Source organism: Eucyclogobius newberryi, unplaced genomic scaffold, assembly GCF_026437365.1.
Source record: "Eucyclogobius newberryi isolate DKJ021-1_F unplaced genomic scaffold, fEucNew1.0.hap1 SCAF_13, whole genome shotgun sequence".
NCBI classification, from domain to species: Eukaryota; Metazoa; Chordata; class Actinopteri; order Gobiiformes; family Gobiidae; genus Eucyclogobius; species Eucyclogobius newberryi.
The window spans coordinates 34,043,645-34,071,469 of record NW_027315757.1 but is presented as its reverse complement, the minus strand read 5'-3'; the positions used below and the strand labels follow the sequence as shown (position 1 = coordinate 34,071,469).

General features: G+C 43.4%; 1 protein-coding gene across 3 annotated transcripts in view; it reads right to left on the bottom strand.

Annotated features, from left to right (window-relative positions):
* Nucleotides 1-3,316: 3,316 nt before the first annotated feature.
* The window catches only part of grin2ba (glutamate receptor, ionotropic, N-methyl D-aspartate 2B, genome duplicate a), a 92,927-nt gene continuing 68,418 nt past the window's right edge, over nt 3,317-27,825 (bottom strand). For all 3 annotated transcript variants that reach the window (XM_072443709.1, XM_072443711.1, XM_072443710.1), the window contains exons 9-17: nt 26,664-26,872; nt 25,971-26,142; nt 23,767-23,920; nt 23,203-23,328; nt 21,609-21,838; nt 21,361-21,521; nt 19,206-19,393; nt 16,803-17,041; nt 3,317-8,226 (exon numbers count right to left, since the gene is read on the bottom strand). In XM_072443709.1, coding sequence (XP_072299810.1) covers nt 6,043-8,226; nt 16,803-17,041; nt 19,206-19,393; nt 21,361-21,521; nt 21,609-21,838; nt 23,203-23,328; nt 23,767-23,920; nt 25,971-26,142; nt 26,664-26,872 — 3,663 coding nt within the window. In that variant the 3' untranslated portion in view covers nt 3,317-6,042. The remainder of the gene's footprint in view (nt 8,227-16,802; nt 17,042-19,205; nt 19,394-21,360; nt 21,522-21,608; nt 21,839-23,202; nt 23,329-23,766; nt 23,921-25,970; nt 26,143-26,663; nt 26,873-27,825) is intronic.

Here is a 27,825-nt window from a genome sequence, read left to right as displayed (position 1 = left end):
ACTTGTAAATGCATTCGCACAGGGGCCTGTTTGGTACAAGCTCTGCAATACAGAGCCACAACTGTTAGAACGCCAAGAGATCAGGAATCTTCTGGAAGTCATGCTTTACATTATTTACATGTGTTATAAGATCACCTTTAATATTGATGCATTGTGCATCATAAGACAAACATGTTGTGGAGCTCGTAGGAAGAAGGAAACATGTGACAGTCTGGTGGAGGCCGGAGGGGTTGGACAGTATCACATCCAGACCCCGGCTCTTCACCACACCCGGGCACCATATGGCCCGTGGTGCCCGGGTCGCCCCCTCGGCTCCTCCTCTCACCACTCTGGGCTTTTGAAAAGACATGTTTTCAAAGCTGTAAATGAGAGGAAGCAATAAGGAGATAGTGATGGTGCAGTGTGGTGCTTATGGTAATAATGGTGACCACCACAAACATAAGAGAGAAGAGGTCATCTTATAAGACCAAATCAACCCCCGTTGGTATAGAAAATATGTTTTTTTCCCTCTCTTTAAATGATGATTTACAGTAGTTGGATCCCTGCCACCAGCAGTACATGCTGTTGTGTCCTTGGACAAGACACATTACCCAGCATGTGTCAGCAATACCACTGCATGATTTATTGCTATAAGTCTGCTAATTCATTATCATAATTATAACTAAAATAACTATATTGAGTTGTAGCTCTTCAGTCTGAAACTAGTCTCCATGTCAGAAACAGCATAAACAAACAAACCAAACTTGAGATTTCATTTTTTGGGTCCAAACTCTTTTATTTGGTGATTAGTTATGTTCCATGGTCACAAGTTTAGAGTTTGTTTAACTCGAGCTTTTTGGTAATAAAGGTCTTGACTCGTCTAAGCTGAAGCTCTAAACTCTCATAACCTCCCAATACTTTATATAAAAGTGTACAAATAGAAATGTCAAAAAGAGAGAAAAGACCATTTTCATGAAACTTACAGTTTTATTATTAATACTCAACACATAATTTTCTTAATGTACAAAGAGAAAGAATAATCTTATTTGAGCACTTATAATTGTAGATATCAGTATGATCTTTATTAGAACCTTAACAATGTTTCTGCAGTTTTGTCATGATGTGGTTAACTCTGTTATTAAGATTACTGTTTTAATTTCCATACAAAAGAAAGATATTCCAGTATTTAATATTTACACATCCTATACAATTAATTGTTTTTGTGAAGTTTTTCTTTTTGTATGGTGTAAAAAATCTGGCATTATTTCAAAGAAAAGGGCCACAAAAAGAGAAAAAGAATGGCCAAGAGTAATATTATGTATATGTATATCATATTGTATACAATTGATACTATTTATATGATACAGTTTAGTCAACCCACAGTAATTTAATTAGTGAATGTAAGTGTGTTTGTCACAATCCAAAATACATTTAGAAGCAACCCCTTATGTTTGTGATCAGGCAAAGCGTGTAAAAAGTGTACAAATTATTCATAGGCAGAATACAAACAAATGCACACATGTTACAAATAGATATAAATAATAAATAAGAATTCACAGTATTTTTCTTGTCAGCATGAGAGTCAGTCCGCATTGATGGTAGACGCATTCATGTAAAAAGTGGAGCGTACGTCATCCAGTGTTAAACTCCCGGATGTTGTCGCTCGCCTCACACTCACCAGGACGCTCAAAATGTGGGAGCAAAAACAACACACTTATGTTGATCTGACAGAAGAGGATGGCGAGCACAGTGTCAGGTTTATGTCCACTTACGCTGCACACTGGACACTGATGTTAGCAGCAGCAAATCCAAAAAGTTATGCGTTTGAACAAAAAACGATGCAGCGACACTAGTGAGAATTATTTCTGCCGAGAAAGCATAATATTACTGTTCCAGAAAAAAAACGTCTGAAAATCAATGAGAATCTTCAGCTCAACAAATACTATTTATTATTTGTGAACAGTGTTATGCTCATGGACAGAGAGTTACAGACGTGGTTCTTCTGAGCATCTTTTGGACTCACACATTGCCCGGCCTTTCAAAGTCAAGTAAAATCCACTCAGATAGACGTGAGTCAAAGACTTTGAACTGAACATAAGAGCAACGATACCGGGCCAGGCACTGAAACTCAAGAAGAAGCGAGGAAACATGACTCCTCACAGGGACCGAACAGACTATAATATCTATATCTATATTATACACAACAGCCTTCAACATGCTCCTGGTTTTTCAAACACAGGGAGCATTTTGCTGCAGGACAAATAAAAATGCAAGTGTCAAACAGCAGATAAATGTGAGCTCAAATACAGCTGGAGCAGTTGAGTCCCCAGAAGAAGACTTGAATAAGGGGTCGCACCGATGCATTTCAGCTGTGAATGGCTTGGCACACTCCGTTTTCAACAGTTCTGTGCTGAGGCACTGACTTGACACAAACTTCAGCATTAAGTCAGGAGCGTCCGGCTCGGTCAGTGTGTGTGTGTGTGTGCATGTGTGTGTGTGTGTGTGTGTGTGCATGTGTGTGTGTGTGTGTGTGTGTGTGTGTGTGTGTGCATGTGTGTGTGTGTGTGTGTGTGCATGTGTGTGTGTGTGTGTGTACATGTGTGTGTGTGTGTGTGTGTGTGTGTGCATGTGTGTGTGTGTGTGCATGTGTGTGTACATGTGTGTGTGTGTGTGTGTGTGTGTGTGTGTGTGTGTGCATGTGTGTGTACATGTGTGTGTGTGTGTGTGTGTGTGTGTGTGTGTACATGTGTGTGTGTGTGTACATGTGTGTGTGTGTGTGTGTGTGTGTACATGTGTGTGTGTGTGTGCATGTGTGTGTGTGTGTGTGTGTGTGTACATGTGTGTGTGTGTGTACATGTGTGTGTGTGTGTGTGTGTACATGTGTGTGTGTGTGTGTACATGTGTGTGTGTGTGTGTACATGTGTGTGTGTGTGTGTGTGTACATGTGTGTGTGTGTGTGTGTGTGTGTACATGTGTGTGTGTGTACGTGTGTGTGTGTGTGTGTACATGTGTGTGTGTGTGTGTGTGTGTACATGTGTGTGTGTGTACATGTGTGTGTGTGTGTGTGTGTGTGTGTGTGTGTACATGTGTGTGTGTGTGTACATGTGTGTGTGTGTGTGTGTGTACATGTGTGTGTGTGTGTGTGTGTACATGTGTGTGTGTGTGTACATGTGTGTGTGTGTGTGTGTGTACATGTGTGTGTGTGTACATGTGTGTGTGTGTGTACATGTGTGTGTGTGTGTGTGTGTGTACATGTGTGTGTGTGTGTACATGTGTGTGTGTGTGTGTGTGTACATGTGTGTGTGTGTGTGTGTGTACATGTGTGTGTGTGTGTGTGTACATGTGTATATATTCTCATTAGCACAGTGATGTCTATCCCAAACAAAGAGTGAGAGTGGGACAGGCCGGGGCAGAGATGGCTCTAGAGTTTGTGTGCAATCACCAGTAGAGCCCTGGTAAATAATAGGCAATAAAAAGTGATCTTAAGTTTTTAACAAGGTTTGCTGCTTCAAAATAAGTATCACAATATACATCCTCTATATCATGTATCATCTATGTATACACGTCATATTGTATCACATAAATGTGTGGATAATCAGACTTATTTGAAAGAGCATTGAGAGTAGCTTATCTTAAAAATCTAAAAATCCTTGGGTAACTTACTCCTAAAACTAAGGTTTTTCTGGTTTACCACCAAACATCTACACTTAAAGCAAATTAGCCTCAATGATCAACTTTTGAGTCAAAATAAGAAACTGAATCATTCTAAACAAAGTCAGTATACTGATCGGTAAACTATTATAAATAAGTAAACATGAAATCCAAAGAAAAAAGCTTCAATTATATCACTTATGATTAGTTATGTTTTTGTCTTAACTATAGTTTGCATATTTTTGTTCAAGTATTTTTTATATTTTGTACTTTTTATTATATTTTGTTTATATCTTAAATTGTTGCAAAAGATATTGAAAGGTACATCCTGTCTGTCAGTTACTGTACAAAGTGAAAAGAGTTATTATTTACAAAGCAAAGACTTTACATACAACTGCTGACACGGATTGATGCCGTCTCCTTCTTATTTCCTCGCCGTTTCCCTTCTGTCCCGCTGACGCTGATAATGGCCGACCTGAACTTCCACTTTATCATATAAAACCTCCACAGATCTCAATGGTGATGTTTGGAGGGTGGTGCTGGGGAAGGTTGGCTCACTTTGATATAAGGCTAACTCCATCAGTCTCACTTTGACAGTGTAATCTGTGGAGCACGGGCCGCAGAGGCTGTTGAATTTATGAATAGTTATCACCAGGTTAGCGAGGGGAAAAACAGCTGTTATCTGTGCGATTTGCTTCCTCCACACGTGCTCTCACTCACGCACACAGCCACCTAATATACAGTGCATTTAGATCGGTGCGTGTGATAAGATGTGTGCTCCAATCTCACTTCAGCACTCCTGCACGAGCAGCCCTTGAACTCATGACATTGGCAATCAAAGCTCAACATCTTTAAATAACTAATAGAGGCTTCTTGATTCTGTACAGTAATGCTATGAGTCATCCTCAGACGCTTGGGGGCTGGGGCGGGGTTTGGGATGATAAGGCATGTCTATAGAGTGCCTGAACCTGCACCAAGTAACGGTCCTGTGCAATAAACGAGACCTCTGCAGCCTGAAAGGCTTTATACTCTATCAGTCACAAAGCTTTTTATAAAATGGCCACCTTGTTAGCAGCAGAGTCAGTATAACAGCTCCTCCTCAGCGTGCACTTTTATCAGCATCATTATCTCTTACACATTGGTAACTTCCTGTCTACATAAAACCACACTGCATATTAATTAAGACATTGTCCTAACAAAGAACACTTCATCATTTAGACTGCTTTCATGAGTGAATAGTGAAGCCTTCAGCCAGATACTCGTGAGAGGCCTAACAAAGTCAGTGCCTGTGACTCTTGTCATGTAACCTGAATAAAAGAGGTGGTCTGGGCTGCCATGCAGTCAAGTCTTTCTGTGACAGTGGGACATCCTGAATATAACTGTCTGACAGCTTCATAAAAGGCTGCCCATACTAATATGAAATTATTTTAACAAGATTATAAAACAGCTTTGTGCCAGCAGCAGCAGTAGCAACAGCGCCTCCTTAAGCTTCTTGAGTGCGCAGTAAATCTTTACTGCTGTTTAGGCTCATAAACATAGAGCGAACAGGAGGTCTGCTCTGTGCTGCTGGACCATATATGACCTGGAGGAAACATCCACGGAGACCATTAAGGCACATCCTCCTTCCAGTGTCTTCCCCTTCAGATCAAACATTTCACAGTAAAACAAGTGATAAAAGTGTGTCCAGTGTGCATTTCATTTAGAGTGTGTAGAAACAAATTAAGATCTAAGATCTACAACGTTTTAAAATTCCATTTTTTTCAAGAAGCAAAAGAAAAGCATGAGCATGAAATTATAAATGAAAGTTAAAGTTAAAACTAAGGCCAACCATCCTGGTGGCACTAGGTATGAGCACAACTAACAAAACATACAAAACAGTGAAAGTGCAACTGACAGAAAACAAGATAATGAGCTCATTTTTATCAATACTAACATCTTATTCATAATTATTGTTGTTCTTATACCCTGTTTTCTAAATAAAGATCTTATTATCATTCATGATTGTATTTCTCATTGGAAAGTGGTGATAGTGGTCTGAGAGTGGCTCCTGTGACACAGCGGCTCCTCTGTCCACACTGACCATGGGCAGTTCAGTTTCTCCTTGTGACAACACTCACGTCTCACTAACATCACAGCTTCAGTCAGAGCTGAGATGGTGCTGCTTCTTCCTGATAACCATTGAGTACATGGGTTTGTGTAGCTGAGGCAGAGGGAATGACTATGTGGATAAAGTTAAGTAGCTTTGGCCATTTCTGAGAACAATTCCACAACTCCTGATTTTTGGACCCTCCACAAAAGTCCTGACCCTCTGTTCTGGTGTCAGTGGTCCTTGGGGCTTAGGAGAGTTTTAATGGAATCATCCCTGATCTAACACTGATGAGTCTATTCCTCCACCCTCCTCTAACGCCTTTCTCACACATCCGACTCAATGCTGGACAGTTTCTCATACACATGGCCATTGCTTCCATTGAAGGGTCTGGGGGGCCCCACCCCCAGCATGGAGCCGTGGTGGTTCATGCCCCCCAGGCTGAGCTCTTTGGGGAAGCGAGGGGTAACACTAGACATGACTCCAGATGGAGCAGAGCCTGGTACATAGGATGTGGTGCTCAGTTGGCTCCTAAAGTCACCTCGACTGTTTTTGACAACTTGCTGCTGTTGCTTTTTCATATAGTATTGTTTGGCGCCGTGCATCAAACACTGGTCATCACCAAAAGTAGGAATAAAGGGGTTTTGGTTGACCCGGTCGGGGTAGAGAGATTTGGATAAGGAGAAGCCCCCTTCCATGAGTGACCTGTCCCGCATGTCTCTTTCCCCAGTGGAGCGCCGATGAGGTCCCTCGCCCCCTCTGAACAGACCGAATGGAGAGCCTGGCCCTTTCCCTCTGTCCCCACCGTAAAACAGAGGGTCTCTGTCTCGGTCCCGCTCTGATCCACCGTGTCGATCAAATATGTTTGCAAAAGGACCACCGCCCTCCATGTACCGCTCCTTCTCCTTTAAGCTAACACTTCTAGGTGGAGGTAACATTCCTCCCATGCCCGGCCCGCCCATTCCTCCCCCTTCATCCAAACCTCCGATCAGGCTGCTCATCACCCCTGTGTCTTCTTTCTGCAGGTCCACAAATGTGTCGTAAGAGTGCTGCCGTCGAAGGGGCTTCCCAAAACCGCCCTTTCTCCTCTGCTGGACCTGGGACTGAGGAGCCACGCCACTTTGCCCTCCCCCCATTTGTTCCAACATGTGGTTGTTGTCCTCACTGATGTCATACAGTGTCCCAGTCTTTTTGCAGCCCTCACATCGCATGCATGTAGCAGAGCTGGGCCGGCTGCCTCCTGCTGAGGAGCCACAGCTCACACCGCCATATCCTCCATTCCCGTGGAGGGACATCTGTTTCCCTCCTCCGGCCCGACAGTTTCTGCACTCCCACTCTCCCCCAGACAGACCAGAGCCAGCCTTTGGGTCAGGCTTTTTGGGTTTACTTTTGAGGAAGTCGTCCACTGGAACCAATGAGGTGCAGGTGGGGACTCCTCCATCTCTGTTCACCGGACCCTCAGTCAGGTCCACATGCTCCCACTGAGGGACACCTTCTTTGGGCCTAAACTGGTCCAGGTAAAAGTCTCGAACACTCTCTTTCTCCCTGAATAGGTAGGCGTTCCCATCGTTACCTCCTCTTTTGCGCTCTGAGGGCGGGACAGGCGGCGGTGAGCTGGACCTGTGGCCGTGGTAGTGATGGTGGCTTATGTGGTAGGGCTTCCTCCTGTACCCAAGCTCAATTTCGTCCAGCTCCCGTCTGGACTTGGCGGAGGCGGGCCTCTTTTTCAGACTATCGCGGTACTGTTTGCGTTTCTTGGCATTGCCCTCTAGGTTGCCATATGTTACAGTATGGGTGGAAATATCCGATCCATCCGAGCGAATATCTTCATCTCCTCTCCCGCCACAATAGCTATGTCCTGGGATGTATGTGGAGCTGGAAGCCCCCCCCTTAAAAGAGAACTTGCCATAGACATCAGGCACGGCACTCTTGAAGCTCTGGCCAGAAGGAGGTGTCTGTGAGAGCAGGTCAAAGGTGCTCATGTTTCTGTGGGTGAGTGCTGAGCATGGCTGTGTGGTGAAGATGGGGGCCACACCTCCTCCGAGGCTGTCGCAGTCGAACATGCCCCCCTCCTGGGAGCTGGCACTCCCCAGACTGTGAGGTCTTCCAGGAGGAGGCCCACTGAGGCCAAGAGAAGAGCCGTGATGATGCATATAGGGGTCCTGGTACAGGTTACTGTCTTTCATGTGGATATTACCAAACGTCCTCTCCACCTCGCTGATGTAGTCACTAAACATGTTGTCCTCAGGGAGATAAGGGGGCTTACAGTCCGAGTGTCCGGCCAGGCTGCGGCGGTGCTCCGAAATGTCGTAAACAGAAGATTCTCTGCGAATGAAATCCAGTGCACTGTGAGGGGAGCCGTTCACCCCGGACAGTGAGGCCATGTTCTTGGCAGTGCGTAAGAGACGCATGATGTTGGAATGGGTGTTGTTCATTGTAGCGGATGGTGAGTTCAGTGCTGAGCTGCTCTTTTCCTCAATCTGCACCCCGTGTATACAACTGTAGATGCCCTGTTGGGAAATAAACAGACAGAATGATAAATTACACTTGTGAAAAAAACTAAACATTGGAGTAAGGAATGATTATGTGTTATTCCATATGCATGTACTTATATTCCATATGAAGAAAAGAGATGTACACATGACACATGACACATGAATTGTGAATGTACAGTTGTACTTGTATTTTGTGTAAGTTAAAATCAATAGTGAAGGAGTCATAATTGTAAAAGTGCACATTATATTTTGTGAGGGAACCAGCAGAGGCAGCATTCAGGAGCTGGTGTAAAGGGGCAGCACATGATGGATAAAGGCACAGGGGCTGTAAAAACCCCTGAGTCCAACTGGTCAATACCTTGAATCAATGTGATTAGAATTCAGCCCAACAATATCCTGGGGCACTTATTAAACATCCTTATTTTCAGTCTGCCTTCCTCAGCACAGTCCAGGGAGAGGCCATCTCCACTGTCCTCTGACACCCAGACAAACGGCCCCATCTGCATTCAGTCATGTAATGTACAATATTCAGATCAAATAGAAGGGGAGCGGGGACAAACGGGGTATGATAGATGGGACGTCCAGGATTTGGATCAATGAAAAATAAAAGGTTTTACTCAGTTTTTCAGGACCTTTGTAAAAGTCAATATGTGGCAATGCAAAAAGATGACCCTGTGTGAGATTCAGCTGTGTCGAGGTCAAACCTTTGCTCAAGGGTCACAGTTCAGGCAGCTGTCAACTGTTTATCTGCTTTCACTGCCAAGCTAAGCTATGGCACCTCCTGTGTTCTGCTAATCAGGGCCGGCCCAGCCCATAAGCGAACTAAGCAGCCGCGTAGGGCCCCGAGGCTTTAATAGGGCCCCCAATCTGGCAACCCGTTTTATGCGAAGTGCAAGAGCAGCGAGCGCCACTAGTGTAGTAGCGCTGCTGGCGCGGCAGCGCACACAGCGGTAACATAACACACAAACCACATTTATTTGTAATGACAATCTGGCAACCAAGACACCAAACCTGCGCTGATTGTGCAACTTCATTGTGCGCGAGGAGCTCGAGAGCAAAACATGAACACAACATAACGTGGTCCTCATGTCCAGAGGAATATATCCCCCCGATGCCAAAAAACGAAAGAAGAAACTTCTTGACGATGTAAAGAAACTGCAAACTCAACAACACTCTCCAGGTATTGAACTTCTCTTACAAAGAGACGGTTAATGCTGCTGTTTGAAACAACACGAGTCTGTCACGTTAGTTCGCTCAGGCTGGAGGCGACGAGAGCTCTGCCCCGCGCATAATAATGTGTCTGAATGAAAGATAATGAGCTTAACATTTACACCAGGCCGGTGAGGGGCGTCTGTGCCCCGGGTCACTAAGAGGCGGAGATCCGGTCCGGACGACCGCCGTCTCGTCCAGAACCTCTGACGTGAGACTTTGGAGTGAACAGTGTGTCCCCTGTCCCGGGCCCCTGTCCCGGGCCCCTGTGCAGCCTCAGTCAGAGATGAGCTGGTTTGAGTTTGCGTCCCTCTCTCTCACATCACCATGTGTGAGATCAATCGTGACTCGTGATGTCTGTTTTACTTTGACTTCTTAAAGTGCAATAAGAGGAACGTAAAGGTTTATGCACGTAAGATCCATCAGCCAATCACATCGCAGCATTGTTTCATGCAGGAGTCCAGTGTGTGATGTTCTGATCAGAACAAACATTTATATTGTAATTAACTTTTAATAGAGCAATAAAACATTTCAATTTATTTAAAAAGCATCATTAGACTATTTGTTATAAATTATAATAAATTGATAGTGAAAAATAACCAGACATATTATAATTACGTCTGTTATAGAATAATACTATATATTTTTATACAAAAGTGGCAAAGTTGCAGAAACGCAGTCTCTTCACTATAGCGAGGTTTGGACCTTCACTTCTCGTTCTGTTCATTCTCTGGGAATAACATGTTTGCACTGTTTTATCAGTGTTAATTGTTAATCAAGCAATGCTTATGCCATTTGTTTAATTTAATATAACTTGTTTTGTCACTTTGGCAAGAAGGAACAGTTGGGAGCTGTAAAAGATAAATTAGTAAGGATCTCTATTACTTTTACATTTTCAGTTAAAATGAATCAATTTGATCATAATTATTTTTCATAGCCAATATTGTATTGAGTAATTAAGTACACTAATGTATTAATAACTGGCTTTAGTCATTTTCTCCTGGCACAGTTTCATCACATCATCATTTTATAGCATTACAACCTCAAAATTTTACTCTTACTTTAGCCGACTGGACCACATCAAAATGCACCAGAAGACCCAAAAAGGTCTGAAAATATCTGGGGGAGGGCCCCCAGACCCCCCCTGTTCATTAATTTAAACTGCTAATGTGGCTGTAGACCCTTAACGCCCACAAATACGCCCAAAAACATATCTGGGACGTGTGTTATTTGTACAGGGAGTAGAGGTGATGTCAGCGGAATACCAAGTTGCATTGTGGGATTTAAGTTATCAATATTTGAGCTTGTGAGGTGCTGAGAATAAACTAACTGGCAAACGGATGCCCTGGAGTTTTGGTGCGCTTTGTTAGCGTTGAAGAAAGTTCCCATATGTGAATTGTTCACTGACAATGGCAATAAAACTGATTCTGATGACGTGGTGAGGGGCCCCCAAAAATGTTTTTGCTTAGGGCCCCCTGAAGGCTTGGGCCGGTCCTGCTGCTAATATGACTCATTGACCCAGGCCTCTCCTTTCCTGGACGCTGATCTCAACCAGTTTATTAGCTTTGCTGAATGGACAATCAACATTGCACTAAAAGGTTCTTTATCCCTGGTTCAGTGTTTGGGTAATGGTTTTACTTACTTATAATATGTACAGAGGTTAGCACTACCAAACATCCCTACATCCACTATTTCCTCACTGCTTATCATATGTATCTAATCTGTACTTTCAGTTTACATCATTATCCCTCAATATTTGTGTTTTCCTAAATTCCCCTGTCCTTCTCTGACTTGGCTTGTCCTCGGATTGTCTCTCCTTGGTTGGTTTTGACCTTAAAAGGTGGTAATGTTTTCATTCTTAGACACTTATAAATAATATAGCTTTTCTTGTCCACGTCCTAATGTTCTTTGTGTGTGAAAAACCCTTCTTGGGTAAGTGCTGCGAATGATCTCAACAAGCACTATGATGCATGCATCAGGCTGCTGTTTGGTATTGTTCCCTATTCAAATAAACCAATAAATATATATACAGCAGAGAGACGTGTTTGATGAAGAAAGTCCAAATGGTTGACTGTATTCAATAGAAAGATTTCGATAGGTTTGCTTTGCAGAATAAAGAATAAAGAGTATGAGACTTCATAGGTGCAGGACAAGAGCTAAAAGTGACTCGGATGTGCTTGACTAAAGGGATGTAAACCATCCAAATTTTGTGGCACAATATATATATATATATAACAATATTATCGTGGTACAATATTCAGGACAATCTTACAAAAATACAGATTGTTTTGTCATTATTGTCATATTTAACAGGATTGAGGTTTAAAGTGTATATCACAGGCCTGTTAGACTAGCTTTATTATCAATAATCCTGCAGCTAAAACAAAACTATGTATTTAAAGTGGACATAACATGCATTATAAAAATAGCATTTGCTTTGATTCAAAGATTTTTTCATTGCGCTTTCATTAGTATTTCACGTTGTGGAAGACACATTATAATTACCTCTTAAGGTATTTGCAGAAGTGGGAATGAACCATGATAAGTAAATATAATACTGGTAATATTATGTAACATTATCAGCAAGACAACATATCCATGTGCTCATAGTGAAAACATCTTCAGCGCCAAAATACTGATTTATGGTTTGTGGCACACTGTGTAACTTTTCTGTTGGAGGATCTGCTTCCTGCTTGTTTCCATGGAAATGGGCAGGTGATGCCAAGAAGCCATGTTACAGGTCAAATGTTACAGGTCAAATGTTACAGGCCAAATGTTACAGGTCAAATGTTACAGGTCAAATGTTACAGGTCAAATGTTACAGGTCAAATGTTACAGGCCAAATGTTACAGGTCAAATGTTACAGGTCAAATGTTACAGGTCAAATGTTACAGGTCAAATGTTACAGGCCAAATGTTACAGGTCAAATGTTACAGGTCAAATGTTACAGGTCAAATGTTACAGGCCAAATGTTACAGGTCAAATGTTACAGGTCAAATGTTACAGGTCAAATGTTACAGGCCAAATGTTACAGGTCAAATGTTACAGGTCAAATGTTACAGGTCAAATGTTACAGGCCAAATGTTACAGGTCAAATGTTACAGGTCAAATGTTACAGGTCAAATGTTACAGGCCAAATGTTACAGGTCAAATGTTACAGGTCAAATGTTACAGGCCAAATGTTACAGGTCAAATGTTACAGGTCAAATGTTACAGGCCAAATGTTACAGGTCAAATGTTACAGGTCAAATGTTACAGGCCAAATGTTACAGGTCAAATGTTACAGGTCAAATGTTACAGGTCAAATGTTACAGGTCAAATGTGTGAAGATGTGAGACTGCTCACAGTAAGAATACATGTTTATAACACCTGTAATTAGATGAATTTAAATACATCCAGTGGAACAGTAAAGCAATAACATGTCCTTTTTTAAAGATGTTTTTGCCCGCAGGCTTTCTTGATAGGAAAGTACAGAGTGAAATGGGGGATGAGAGAGAAGGGAGGACATGAGGCTGCACTTCAAGCCTGACAAACGTGTGCCATGCCCTAACCACTCTGCCACCAGGCAGCACTGCAGTAACATTTCCATAGTGACAAGAAGACCACCAGAACATGTACATTGAAGACCTTTAACACTGCACAAGTGTCTGATCATAGTCTAACCTTGTAAACAGCAGTTCTGAGAACGACCATGAAGCAAAATACATAAAGTATGGGAAAAGTTACAAAGCTTTAACATTATAAAACAACTCAAAAAATATGTCTACTTCAAGTCATTGAGCCTTAATATGCAATAATATTGTCAGCTGACAATACAACATCTCAGTATTTTGGTTATTGTTACATCCATAATGAGTACTCAATACTTTTGAATCAAACATATAAATACAAAGAAACCAATATTTAGAATATCTTAGTTAGCGTAACTAGTATTACGTATTAAGTATGGCCACAATGCCTTGAAAATTAAATAATAGCTCACATTATTGGTGCATAGACCTTTACTCCACATGCCTGCTTCATAACAAAGCGCAGACTGATGCTAGTTAACATTTATTTGGGCAATAAAATGGTTGAAATTTGAATCTACCAAGAGAGCTTGGTAAATCTATAAGCAATTCACAAGGAAATCAACACACCATAACAACTTATACTGTTATGCACGCAGGATTCAGAAGGCTTGCAGTGAGGAGTAATTACTGCCCTAATGCATTTACTGTTCTCCTCTAAATCAATATAATTAATTAGTAGCAGCAGCAGTGCAGGTGGAAGCAGGAGGCGCAGGAGAGAGGAGGAGAACCACGTCCGACAACACGTGACGCAGGCTGACCGCAACAGATGTTTCATTTTTTACTCCGAGGGCTTAAGCATTAATTGTGTTGATACATTTATTGGATTACGCTGTGAAATAAACAGTGGAATCAATTGTGGAGAGAAGAGAGAGAAATGGAGCGTGCACGAGTCAAAGGGAAAGGCCTGTACCAGACTTACACCTGCAGAAGAAGAACGTCAGAGCACCAACGCAGACTCAGAGGATCTATACACTTCAGAGACTGTATATTCATTCTGATAATTGGAATTGAATATTGAGTTTTACAAAATCCACCTCGCTTACTAGAGCTGGGTAGTTAAATTACATTTAAGACACATTTTAGTTTAGTTTAGTAGTTATCAGACTGCATACTTTAGCTTGAAGTTAAATGACTCTTGCTTCAGTTACATTTTGGAGACAGTGAGTGAGTCTGTACGTGACAAAATCTTTATAGTGACAACACTGATGATGATGATGATGATGTGAACGTTTGTGATTTATTTAAGGATTTATATTTAAGGATTGGTCCTTCCAGTTGCACTAAGTTAGATGTTACGTCCTAACCTTAACTCCTAACTCTAACTCTAACTCTAACTCTAACTCTAACTCTAACTCTAACCCTAACCCTATAAAGGAATATCTTATCTTATCTTAACCTTAACTCCTAACCCTAACCCTAACCCTAACCCTAACTCTAACTCTAGCTCTAACCCCTAACCCCTAACCCTAACCCTATAACCCCTAACCCTAACCTCTAACCCTAACCCTATAACCCCTAACCCTAACCCTATAACCCCTAACTCTAACCCTAACCCTAACCCCTAACCCTAACCCCTAACTCTAACCCTAACCCTAACTATAACCCTAACCCCTAACTCTAACCCTAACCCCTAACTCTAACCCTAACCCTAACTCTAACCCTAACCCTAACCTTAACCCTAACCCCTAACTCTAACCCTAACCCCTAACCCTAACCCTAACCCCTAACTCTAACCCTAACCCCTAACTCTAACCCTAACCCTAACTCTAACCCTAACCCTAACCCTAACCTTAACCCTAACCCCTAACTCTAACCCTAACCCCTAACCCTAACCCTAACCCCTAACTCTAACCCTAACCCCTAACTCTAACCCTAGCCCCTAACTCTAACCCTAACCCTAACCCCTAACTCTAACCCTAACCCTAACTCTAACTCTAACCCTAACTCTAACCCTAACTCTAACCCTAACTCTAACCCTAACCCTAACTCTAACCCTAACCCTAACTCTAACTCTAACCCTAACTCTAACCCTAACTCTAACCCTAACTCTAACCCTAACCCTAACTCTAACCCTAACCCCTAACTCTAACCCTAGCCCCTAACTCTAACCCTAACCCTAACCCTAACCCCTAACTCTAACCCTAACCCTAACTCTAACTCTAACCCTAACTCTAACCCTAACTCTAACTCTAACCCCTAACCCCTAACTCTAACCCTAACCCTAACTCTAACTCTAACCCTAACTCTAACCCTAACCCTAACTCTAACTCTAACCCTAACTCTAACCCTAACCCTACTCTTACTCGCGCAGAAGTTTCCACAAATATCTTCTGAATTTGTTGGCCCACTACATTGTACTTTGTAATATTAGAGTTCCTCTTGTTACTATGTCCTATACTAATGACCTCTCTCAGTGAACGTTTGGCCTGAATATTTAAACATGAATAATCGGGTGTATCTGGTCCACACACGCTGCTGTCACACGGTTCTAAAGACAAAAGTCATTGCAGTAAATGAGGCTGATGGCTGAATGTTGCACGAGGCATAATTACACATTCTAATGATGTAATAATCAAAAGCAGAAAAACCCAGGCCTGTCTCTGGAAATGAGAAGTCAACTGACATTTCACCGACCGATGTTTTATGCATCTTTCACACAAATGAGCCAAGGACAGGCACACACGGGCCAAAACAAGGGGGCGCAAAATTATCACCACGGAAAATAATCAAAGTTGGGCACTGGTGCGGAATATTGCAGCGGCGGGGGAAAGTGTGAGCCCCAGTTTTCCGCTGTAGCCGTGCTCTTACTTGGCACGAGAAGTGGAGGCAGCATATCGGCGTGACACTGTGTTGTAAATTAGCCACGTGCTCTGGCCTGAGGCGGTTCACCTTCAGAGCCACGGACTTAAACCAGAGTCAAAACTATTGGAATGCAAATGAAATAACTCTGGGGTGACTTTGGTCTCCTGGGATCCAGTAATCTGCCCGCTCCGGTTCTGTGCTTTGCTTTTGTTGAGTGAAATATTGATTTCGGCTCATCATTTTGTAAATATTTACCCCCAAAACACAAAGGAATCCTGGTTAAGTGTTGAGACAGAAGGAGGCAGCTTCTCTATCCAAGTGGACTTTAACATCGATGCCAAAAAGACATACGTTTAAAGAAGTCAAAGAGATCGTGTTTGAAGTGTAACGTCACAGAAGGAAAGTGAAAATATATCTAGAATGAATTGTGACTTAATGACACAGAAGTCATTCAGCAACATCTTTTGGGTCAGCTATTGTGGAAATTAAAATGGTTCTTTTATGCCATTGTCTTTATTATGTTATCTAGTACAAGATCCCAGGTACATTAACCTCTGACCCTGACCCTGGGGGGGAACTACCGTATTTTCCGGAGTATAAGCCCAAAAATGCATAATAGAGAAGAAAAAAACACATAAAAGTCACACTGGAGTATGGAATGCGGTTGCAAGTGTGAAAATAACAAATAATATCACATATAAGTTGCTCCGGAGTATAAGTATAAGTATATAAGTATAAATATAAGTAGAAGTCGCACCCCGGCCGACTTATAGTCTGGAAAATACGGTAGGTTCTTTATCACACAAGTACCATGTTGGAGAGTGTGGAGAAGTCAATATAAGCAGTCATACATATAGAGTTACGTCTTCATAATGTTTAATGTTGGAATTATGTCCACACTACTCTACAATTGGGATATTGGGCTAAATAGGTCCAAATGATTTGAACTACCTTTGACGTACTGACAAGTTGTGAACGGAGTGAATAAGATGAAGATCCCGTTCTCACCCTGCTTATGGAGAACACAAATCCCGGCTGCCCTGAGCACATGCCCATGAAGGAGAAGCGCAGCTGCCAGTAGAACCAGTGTTCGCAGATGAACGTGATGAGGGACAGAGCCATAGCCGCGCCCAACATGTAGAAGACTCCGGCCATGTTGTCCACATCCAACTGGCTGGACATCACCTCGTTCTTCTCGTGGTGGCAGATTCCAGTCAGCCACAAGGATTCCAGCTCCTCCATCTCGCCTGAAGGGAGTTCAACAAACCATCAGTAATGACAAGGCAGCAGCATAAAACCATGACCAACTCGTAAAGTATCAGGAGAGACTGAGCGAGGTGCAATGCATGGTGTAAGATGCAATACCAGCCTTGACATCAGTGGAAGTGGTGGAAGGAAATAGATGAGTAGAAGCTGAGGCTGCTGAAGATGGTTATGAGAGGCAAAAGTAAGTGCAATACATCCAGAGTATCGCAATACACATATCATGTACATTTTAACAATTGTCCAGTTTTCAATCGTGCAAACTTTTCCGTAAATCTCACAATCCTATGAGATAAGACGTGTTGCCGATGGTAACCGCACAACGGGAGCGAGAGCAGCTTTTGGATAAGCTAATAAAAACCAAAGCGCGAAAGAAGCGAGAAGCCAGAACGAGGGAACGTATGACGCGTACGACAATTACAGAGGGGGATTGAATTAAAGGCGGTTAAAATATCAACTTTAAGAAGAGTGAAGGGTGTGATGTAATAAAAGATGGAAATGGAGGACGCAGAGAGGATGATGCAAGAGGAGGGAAGATGGCACCCAGACGGGAAGAAGCAGGGCTGATATTTGCAGAGGAGAAGCTGAACAGGAAGAGACACACATGCCACTGGTCAAATGTTAATTACATCAATCCTATTTGCTGCCGTTTTGCTCGTGCGCCGTGTGCCAGGAAACACAACATTAGTGATGTGTGAGGAGCCGTGCAGGAGGCAGGGCCCCGAGTCTCACTTGTCTTAGTGGGTCACCTTCAGTTTCATCATGGGCCGCTCTCTATCAAAGACGACTTGTGCGGGACAGACGCTACTTAATTAATCACCCAGTCAGCACCTGTCTCTGCACCTGTCTCTGCACCTGTCTCTGCACGTCCAGCCCAGTGTGGTAACAACGCAAAAGCATACGCTCAGGGCTCAACAAACTACACACTGCAGACACTACAATGTGACTGAAATGTTGTCTAAACTACTGTGTACTGTCTAGACATGTCATAAAAAAGGGCTGTGGCTTGTCATAATACAACCTGCTGGAACACAAATAAGTCTAAATGTAAGAATTAGATAGAGAGCTGAATCATCTTTGTTTGGGCATTATTATCTATGACATATAATTTATCCTATGATGCAACAGAGTATTTTCTCCCAGACTTTTGAAGGCGTTTACAGGCCACTTCAAGTGAGAGTGGACTTTCTAGGCCAACAGGATGGTGAGGCGTGACCAAGTGACATTGAAATCCTGAGAGGACTGACACAGAACATGCTTAATGCTGGCTGAGACTCAGAAGAGACATTTGGACATAAATAAGACCTATAGTGATCTGTTGCTGTTACATGTCTCTGACTGGTCATCATTATGTTCTGTATGTAGGCGGATATAAATAAAGTGGTGCAACATTGCTGTCTGTTTCACACGCCACGTGCCAGAGGCTGACCCATATTCACAAAGTGTCAAAATGCACCAGGAGCTATGCTGGCACCCTTAACTGGGACGCAATATAGTGGGCCCCTAAGGGCCCTTGGTTCTGGATGCTCATAACACACTCGATCAAACCCAACTAAAGCTTCAACAGACTCGTCAAACTTCCAACAATGTCCTGTCTCAGTTGTCTTGTAGTGTAGATTAAAATGGGACATTATGAAATGAGACGTCAGTGTGACATTTGTGTATAATTAAGAATTTCACATGAAGTGAATGGAGTTTGGTTCGATGGCTCCTGCACAGAACACTTCACTGACCGCTCTGTCTCAGATTCATTCATGTTGCTACAAAAGCTGACAGGAAAGTAGTGTGTTTCAAAAGAACAAGCCCTGGATATTCTCTCATAATGGGCAATCTTTATACATCCATCTCATACAGTATCGGCCACAACATCACAGACAAAACATCACGTTACAACTCAGCACTGTCTACACGAGCTTTCAGTTTTATCAAAGCTGTAAATGATGTATTTAAAAGAATGTCTGCAGACTCATTTAAACAAATCACCTTCTTGAAATATAGTCTAATCTCTAACTTTCTCCAGTGTGTGTGGTGGTGTATACACCACCGTGTATACACGGTGGTGTATACACGGTGGTGGTGTATACACGGTACAGATTTTCTACTGAGTACATTCATTCAAAGCAGTGAAACATGGCTGCTGCTCCTCACCATCTCCAAAAAGCTGAAGAATGGCCAGGTCTATGTGTCGTTTCCATAGCGACTCCTTCTGGATAGCGATGCCATAGCCGGTGGTGGCAAAGATGTAGCCACTGCCAATGGTCACCAGCTTACAGCCCTCGTCCCTGCCGGCCATGTAGTTCAGGACGGCGGCGTCGTAAATGAAGGCGTCTAGTTTGCTGATGACGAGAAGATCAGGAAAAATATAGGTTACAATTAATTAGCATTTAGAAGCAGCAGCCTCACCATTCCAATTAACCTGCTAAAGAGCGCTAAGCTGCTGATAAGTGTAATAGACTTCCGCTTGATGTGCCAGAGGCTGGAGCCGGCACACAAATGAGTAAAGAGCAGCTGTTGAGACGGTGGTGAAGAGAAAACTGTGGTTTTATGTTGGCAAGGAAATTCATAATCCTGGCATTTTTAATTATATGTTCATTAATATGCATTGTCCCTTTAAACGAATAAATCTGAATGGGGTTAATTTGATCACTGAGATTCGTGAGCAGGACCTCCACCTCTATAACCCGGACCTCCACCTCTGTCTCCGGACCACACCTCTATAACCCGGACCTCCACCTCTGTCTCCGGACCACACCTCTATAACCCGGACCTCCACCTCTGTCTTCGGACCACACCTCTATAACCCCGGACCACACCTCTATAACCCCGGACCTCCACCTCTGTCTCCGGACCACACCTCTATAACCCGGACCTCCACCTCTGTCTTCGGACCACACCTCTATAACCCCGGACCACACCTCTATAACCCCGGACCTCCACCTCTGTCTTCGGACCACACCTCTATAACCCCGGACCACACCTCTATAACCCGGAGCTCCACCTCTGTCTCTGGACCACACCTCTATAACCCGGACCTCCACCTCTGTCTCTGGACCACACCTCTATAACCCGGACCTCCACCTCTGTCTCTGGACCACACCTCTATAACCCGGAGCTCCACCTCTGTCTCTGGACCACACCTCTATAACCCCGGACCACACCTCTATAACCCCGGACCTCCACCTCTGTCTTCGGACCACACCTCTATAACCCCGGACCACACCTCTATAACCCGGAGCTCCACCTCTGTCTCTGGACCACACCTCTATAACCCGGACCTCCACCTCTGTCTCTGGACCACACCTCTATAACCCGGAGCTCCACCTCTGTCTCTGGACCACACCTCTATAACCCGGAGCTCCACCTCTGTCTCTGGACCACACCTCTATAACCCGGACCTCCACCTCTGTCTCTGGACCACACCTCTATAACCCGGACCTCCACCTCTGTCTCTGGACCACACCTCTATAACCCGGACCTCCACCTCTGTCTTCGGACCACACCTCTATAACCCCGGACCACACCTCTATAACCCCGGACCTCCACCTCTGTCTTCGGACCACACCTCTATAACCCCGGACCACACCTCTATAACCCGGACCTCCACCTCTGTCTCTGGACCACACCTCTATAACCCGGACCTCCACCTCTGTCTCTGGACCACACCTCTATAACCCGGACCTCCACCTCTGTCTCTGGACCACACCTCTATAACCCGGACCTCCACCTCTGTCTCTGGACCACACCTCTATAACCCGGACCTCCACCTCTGTCTTCGGACCACACCTCTATAACCCCGGACCACACCTCTATAACCCCGGACCTCCACCTCTGTCTTCGGACCACACCTCTATAACCCCGGACCACACCTCTATAACCCGGACCTCCACCTCTGTCTCTGGACCACACCTCTATAACCCGGACCTCCACCTCTGTCTCTGGACCACACCTCTATAACCCGGACCTCCACCTCTGTCTCTGGACCACACCTCTATAACCCGGACCTCCACCTCTGTCTCTGGACCACACCTCTATAACCCGGACCTCCACCTCTGTCTCTGGACCACACCTCTAGAAGCCCCTCCCCTTCTAATATGCTTTCTTTCAACATTCAGTCTTCAATCATTCTGAAATTGTGTCCCTACAATGAACATTGGCTTTATACATGAATTCATGTAATTTGCATGTTTTTGGTTAAACCAGCCTAAATGTTTTTTAAAATAGACCTTCAGCCATAAGACCCGATGGATACATTTGACTGACAGACTGACAGAAGAGCTGCTGTACTTTACACAGCAGTCCTCACCCGGCCTTCAGACTCAGCAGGGCCTCGTTCACGTTCCTCTGATGAAACTTGGTCATGTATCCGTGCATCTCGGGATAGTTGTTCCTGATGTTCCTCTCCGTGCTGCCGTTGGGGACTGTACCAAAACGGAAGGGGGGCGAAAAATCGTTGGGGCTCTGGAACTAAATAACCAAGATAGAAATAATGTTAATAATACATGTTACCGTGCCTGTGTTGTCAGACTGAAAACCCCAAGCGTTCATTCTTACCTTTTTGTCAGATAGACCAGTCACCTGGTCGACATACTCCTCCTGGATCATGAACGCTGCCAAGTTTGCGGTGTAAGAGGCCAAGAAGATGACAGCGAAGAAGGCCCACACGGACACCATGATCTTACTGGTGGTGCCTTTGGGGTTTTGCACAGGAACAGAGTTGTTGAAGACCAGACCCCAAAGCAGCCAGATGGCCTTCCCGATGGTGAAGGAGGGACCGTGTGGCTCTGGAGGAAGCATAGAGCGGTTAGACAAACACTGCCCACAGCAGCCATCGCTCAGTGAGGATGTGTGTGTGCAAACTCAGGCTTGTGTGGGTGTGTAATTATAATAATATTATACAACAAAATATTTGTGTTGCATTAAAATTGTAAATGCAAAAAAAATATTTTCTTCTGCTAAAGTGCCACAAGAAAATAAAAGACCAAAGACACACTGAAAGGATGAGCACATTTCTTTTAGAACATGATGAAGGATGAGAGAAATGACATAAGATAGATGTGGTTATATATATCCACATCACAGACCGGAGCAGTGGGGAGACTTTGCTTTTCCCTTTTTGTTTTCTCTTTGTTTCTTATTTTTTTGGCAGTAGAGATCTAACACATCACTAGACACCGGCTGTCAGGGTTGACTGTGATTTAAGGAAATATGGAAATAAATGCAAATGGCGTTATTAAGAAAAAGTGCAAGAGCCATGTGCTTAGAGACACTCCTGAAAATAAGAGAGGCGGATGTGGAGGAGAAGAGAAGAATAGGTCAGTCGCCTGCTGTGTCTAAATGTTAAGTCAGTGCTGTGTGCGCTGGTGATTGCACTTTCTTTTTTCTAAAGGTTTTTGGCCCAAAGGCTTTATTAGACAGAAAGACAGCGTGAAATAAGATGAGAGAGAAGGGAGAACATGCAACTTATCGTGTCGGGATTCGAACTCATGACACTACGGCCGGCTGCACGTGATTGCACATATTCTATACTGATTATTGTGAATAGGAATGTCTAAAGTCTAAGCCCTCAAAAGTACCGTATTTTCCGGACTATAAGTCGCACCAGCCAGAAAATGCATAATAGAGAAGAAAAAAAACATATATAAGTTGCACTGGAGTATGAAATGCAGTTGCAAGTGTGAAAATAATATACTTATACTCCATTGCTCCGGAGTATAAGTATATAAGTTTAAATATAAGAATAAGTCGCACCTCGGCCAAAACTATGAAAAAAGGTGCGACTTATAGTCCGGAAAATAGGGTAGAATCTGCCTGTACCTGCGCCTTCTGCAGTATTATTCATACAGCACTTTTATTTCAGAACCGATCCGCCCACTGTTAAACTAAAATGTTTGTTTTATGGAAGAAAAGCACTTATTCGTTAAATATGAGGGACGGCATAAAACACAAGACAACCAAAGAAACATGGATACAACTATAGTTGCTTTTACAAATGGATGTAGAATAGTATGATGACGTAATAATAAGAAGTATTAACACAAAGTAACCGTGAGTATAGGGCGGCTGTGGAGCATCTATTTTGACAAACAACCCCCCCACCAGTGTGGAACAGGTAACTGTGTCTGTGAGTGGGACTGAGCTCTCTTACCTCGACCGTCAGCCAGACAGCGGTTGTAGCCCACAGGGCTGAGGTACTCGAACACAAACACTGCCATTGCTGACACCAGCAGCAGCATCACGAACATCATCACCCACACATCTGCACTGAAGGGCTCTGGAGGGCGCCGCAGCAGCCGCAGCAGCAGCAGCAGCAGCAGCAGCAGCAGCAGCAGCAGCAGCAGCAGCCGACGTGAAGGCAGAACAGAGAACACGAGGAGGGCGGGGTTAGAATAAACATGAGGGGGAGAGAGGGAGGAAAAGTGAGTTAGAGAAATATGCAAATATAGTTCAGCAGATTGAGGAGAGGAAGGACGAGTGATAAAAAAATGAGTAGGAGTGGGAAACGGAAATAAATACGTGAAGCATATTTCTGTGTACTCAAGTGCCCTTCTAAAAAAAACAGAAATACAGTCAGGCTAGCAACTAACTGCAACTAACTGTTCAGAGTACCATCACTTCTCTACCTAATGTGACAGAAACAAAAATCAGACGCACACATTTTCCGGTAGTTGTGAAGCATTAAAACACCCTGGTCTGTCACACATCACCTCACCTAAGAAAGCAGAGGGCGAGACGGTGCCATTGCTCCGGGAGACCATCACACTGATGCCGGTCTCGATGAAGGGCACGGAAAAGTCAATGACCTCTGACCTCTCCTCGTTGATGGTCAAGGAGCCAACAGCCATATGTGCATTCTTTAACACCACCTAGAGCACAAAGAAACACAAGAAAATGAACCACTTTCAAATGGAGAGGGATTTTATCATCTATTATATTATCTGGATTAAGGCTTGGGCTTGTTGATAATGAGCAGCAATAACTACAATACAATTATTTTTTTATGTTTTGTCAATTGAATTTTGCTGTGAGGGTCAGGAGAAAAAAGAAGCAAGTAGAAGCAACAAAAGGCCAAGTTGATTTGAATTTTATTAGTTTGAGCAACATGTATTTACAATAAACTGAAGGGAAATATGTTTTGGTACTCAAAAGGAGTAAGTTTAAGCGGACACTGAAGAATGACAGAATAAGTAGAAAGAAAATAGGTTACTGCAGTGGGTCATGACTGCTGGAAATAGCTGTCCCAATGCTTCTGCCGCTCCTCTACCTGCCCCCTCCCTCTTGTACCTTGGCAAAGGTGGTAAATTTAGCCCCACATTTAGGCTGCAAGCATGGGGAAGAAGTGGGACAAAACTGTCTCAATTAACATGCAAAGTGTGAATGTGTGATGGGAGCTTCACGAGTGTATCTGAGTGATGAGTATATGAGCACAATCCCTGTTCTTCACCTTGGTCTGGGACCTTTACTGCCCTGGTGCACATTGGCTTTTCAAAGTGTGCATGGAGGTATTTTCAGCTCATTGTGTTTGTTCTGTAGGACTGTAATGTGAGTGAGTGAAAGTCTCCCCAGGAAAGCCAGCGAGTCCATCCAGCAGTGTACTCACTTCCTCTGCCTGTGCTTGGCTCGCACCAGCTCCCTCCTACGTCTTGTTCTTGCTGCGTTATGAAAGTGACCCATGTGGGTGTTATTGAGAATGAGTGTTTGTGTGTGTTCACGCCTAGAATGTCTTTATGTGCTTCTGCAAATGAGGTGGAATCTATGTAATCATGTCCACTGCCTCTAATCATTTTGCTTAGGAGAGAAAGATCCAACACAGGTCAGGTCAGGGGTCATGAAACCTAATACTCTTGATAAAATTGAGTGCAAAAAAAAAGGTTAAGGTTTGGTGAATCCAGCTCATGTTCCAGTAAAAGACTGAGGTCTGGACCAGTTCTATACCTTCAAGGACATGAACTGATCTGTTTAGGCAGATAAGGCAACACACTGACATGTATGAAAGAAAAGAACATTACAACAGTCATGTCTCTGCACAGAGTTCAAATACTGTCTCCATGGTGGCTGCCTCAATGTTTCATCTTCACGAGAAGTGGCTGGTACACTTCCCACCCCCCTTCTTCAGAGTGACCACTTGTCTGTGGAGGTGAGAAGGACATAGCTATGCTTTTAGTCTGATTTTATAGCAGAAGACCACTCTCACTGTTACAGTGCGTACTGTACATGGGTTGACTGAAATAAAGTGTGCATTTAAACATTACTCTGGTGAAGAAGATGTAATCTTGTGTGGGATATTTGAAGGTTATTCCAACTTGTCAACAGGAGGATGGACAGAGTGTCTCTCCACCCTGTGACCCTTGGGTTTCTATCGACCTGTTTACCTTTTCCTTTCATTAACAAATAGCCAAAGTCAGACCAAGAACACGCAGTTGGCACAAGCTGAAGTATGAGAGCTGACAGGAGCTGACAGGAGCGTAACTGGAGAACAGTGGCCATTAGAGAATGCTTAGAGTCATAAGTGAAATGTTGCACCTGAATGAACTGCAGCACCCCTGGGTGAGGTGCTTAGCCTGGATGACATAAGTGTTCAGCCTTTTGGGCAACGGAAAAAAAACTAATAATTCAAGGTACGAAAACACACTTCAAAGAGGAAACTAAAGATAGCACTAAACAGGGCCAAAGGGCTTTTTGACAAGTGTACGTCTGTGAACACGCTCAACTATTTCTGCCCAGAAAAATCAATTACAACAAGATACAACATTTCATATGCTGTCAGTCAGTAATAGTGTTTAATGTTTTACAAATGCCAATGCTTCTTAAAACGTCTTATTGCTGAAACAATTATAAAGTATTCCCAATATTGGATCCTGCATGATATGTTTTTACCCTCTAACTAAGCATACACATGAATACAAACGCCCTCACCTCTCCCACCATGCCGTTCCACGTTCCATTGATCTTCTTGCCGTGTTTGCCATTTGTGACCAGGTAAAGGTCGTAGGTGAACTTGACAGTCTTGGCGATCTTCTTGAGGATGTCGATGCAGAATCCCTTACAGCAGCGCTTGATGTAGATGCCCAGCTCCTTGGTCCCGTTGCTGCACAGGCACAGAGACAGACACATAATCGTTTAAGTAGCCGCTCCTGTCTGAAATAACCCCCAGCGCTAATTGTGCTGGTGATTTGGTGAGAGGGACGCTGTCACTCTGGCACTGATGAGGTGTGAGCTCATTCAGCTCTTGGCTCTGTTCGAGCTGCCATGGGACATTAACATCATCACAGGCCATATTGCACTTGCCAGGTGTTCACTTCTGTGTTGGGCACTTTCTAAAAAGACATGGGTCAGTGAAAGATTCTGACAACCTGATAATCCTAACAACACCAAAACCACAACCTTTAACTATTGAATTAGAACATTCAAAGCCCTAATTTAAGAATTGACAGTGTGTGCATGGAATCCTGACGCGTCCAGCTAAAAAGCAGAAAAGTAAAAGACAAGAAAGGAATATCGCTAAATATACATTGATTAACAGAGTAAAGACAGTCTTGGATTGAGATATACTAAGGCAAACTCAGAACTAAAAGCATGAAATGTTGTGTTTGTTGATGTGATCCTTACAGTCCTTTGACTTGCTTCCGGCAGGGCACAGTGTTTCTCATGCAGGTGCCACTGAGCGGATCCACGTCCTCTACAATGACAAACGGAGCCTCCTCCAATGTCACGATGGACAGGTGGTCATCCTCCCTGTTGGCCGCGCCCCCGTACAGTTCAAATCGTGGCCACACATGGTATTTCATGGACAGGGACCCGTTTTCCCACTTACCCACCTACCAGGAAAGAGGACAGACAACATTATACGTGCATCAAAAAAGAATTGCAAGTAAGACTTGAGAAGATAAGAAGAACATGACAAAAACTAAAACTACATAATAAAATGTTTTTAATGTTTTAACAGAAAAAAACACCAGTAAAAAACACAAGAAGAATTCTATTTTGGATTCTTGCCTTTTCCCCATGCCTTAAGTTGTTTAGGATATTTAGATGAAAATTACCTCAGGGAAAGATCATGTAAAATCCACAGAGGACCTCAGGCTCTTAAATATCTCCTCCTGGTGGCCACAGGCTTCAGGAAATAGTCTGGGATTCTTTTAAATGACTAATAGCTATGTTTTATATGTCCATTAAAATACACAGCAATACCGGGCTTTGGTACATTATAGTATTAGCATAATTAGCATAAGGCATCACTTAGAGTACAGTCATTCTCATTAGGAGACATGTGCCTCCAGCCTCTTTTCTGAACTGCTTCTCATGCAAGTCCGCTGACTCTCAAAGTTGAAGTGAAGGAGCAGCTAAATTAGAAATGTGTTCTTCAGGGCATTTTAATTTGAGATAAACTTTAGAGAGACTTTGGTTAAGAGGGAGTAGGAATCTATATTTTATTTCCAAGTGTGTGTAGACCAAAGTTGAATAAATTATTCACGTTGGGCTTAATATGTATTTGGTTTATCAAATACTGTATACAAACTTAATTGTTTGTGGATTATGACACAAGACACTATCCAACTATATTGCCAAAGTTACAAAAAACATTGATGGTGATTTAGAGATTTTCACAGGACAATGTTCAGATAAATTGAATCCTCGTATGATCTAGAATTGAACCTTTGGCGTTGCCCCAGAACACGGAGGATCTTTTGTCTGAGGACACATGCAGGACATGGGACCGGACCATCAGCTAATTAGACAGAATGTAATAAGAGTCGAGGAAGGACAGAGA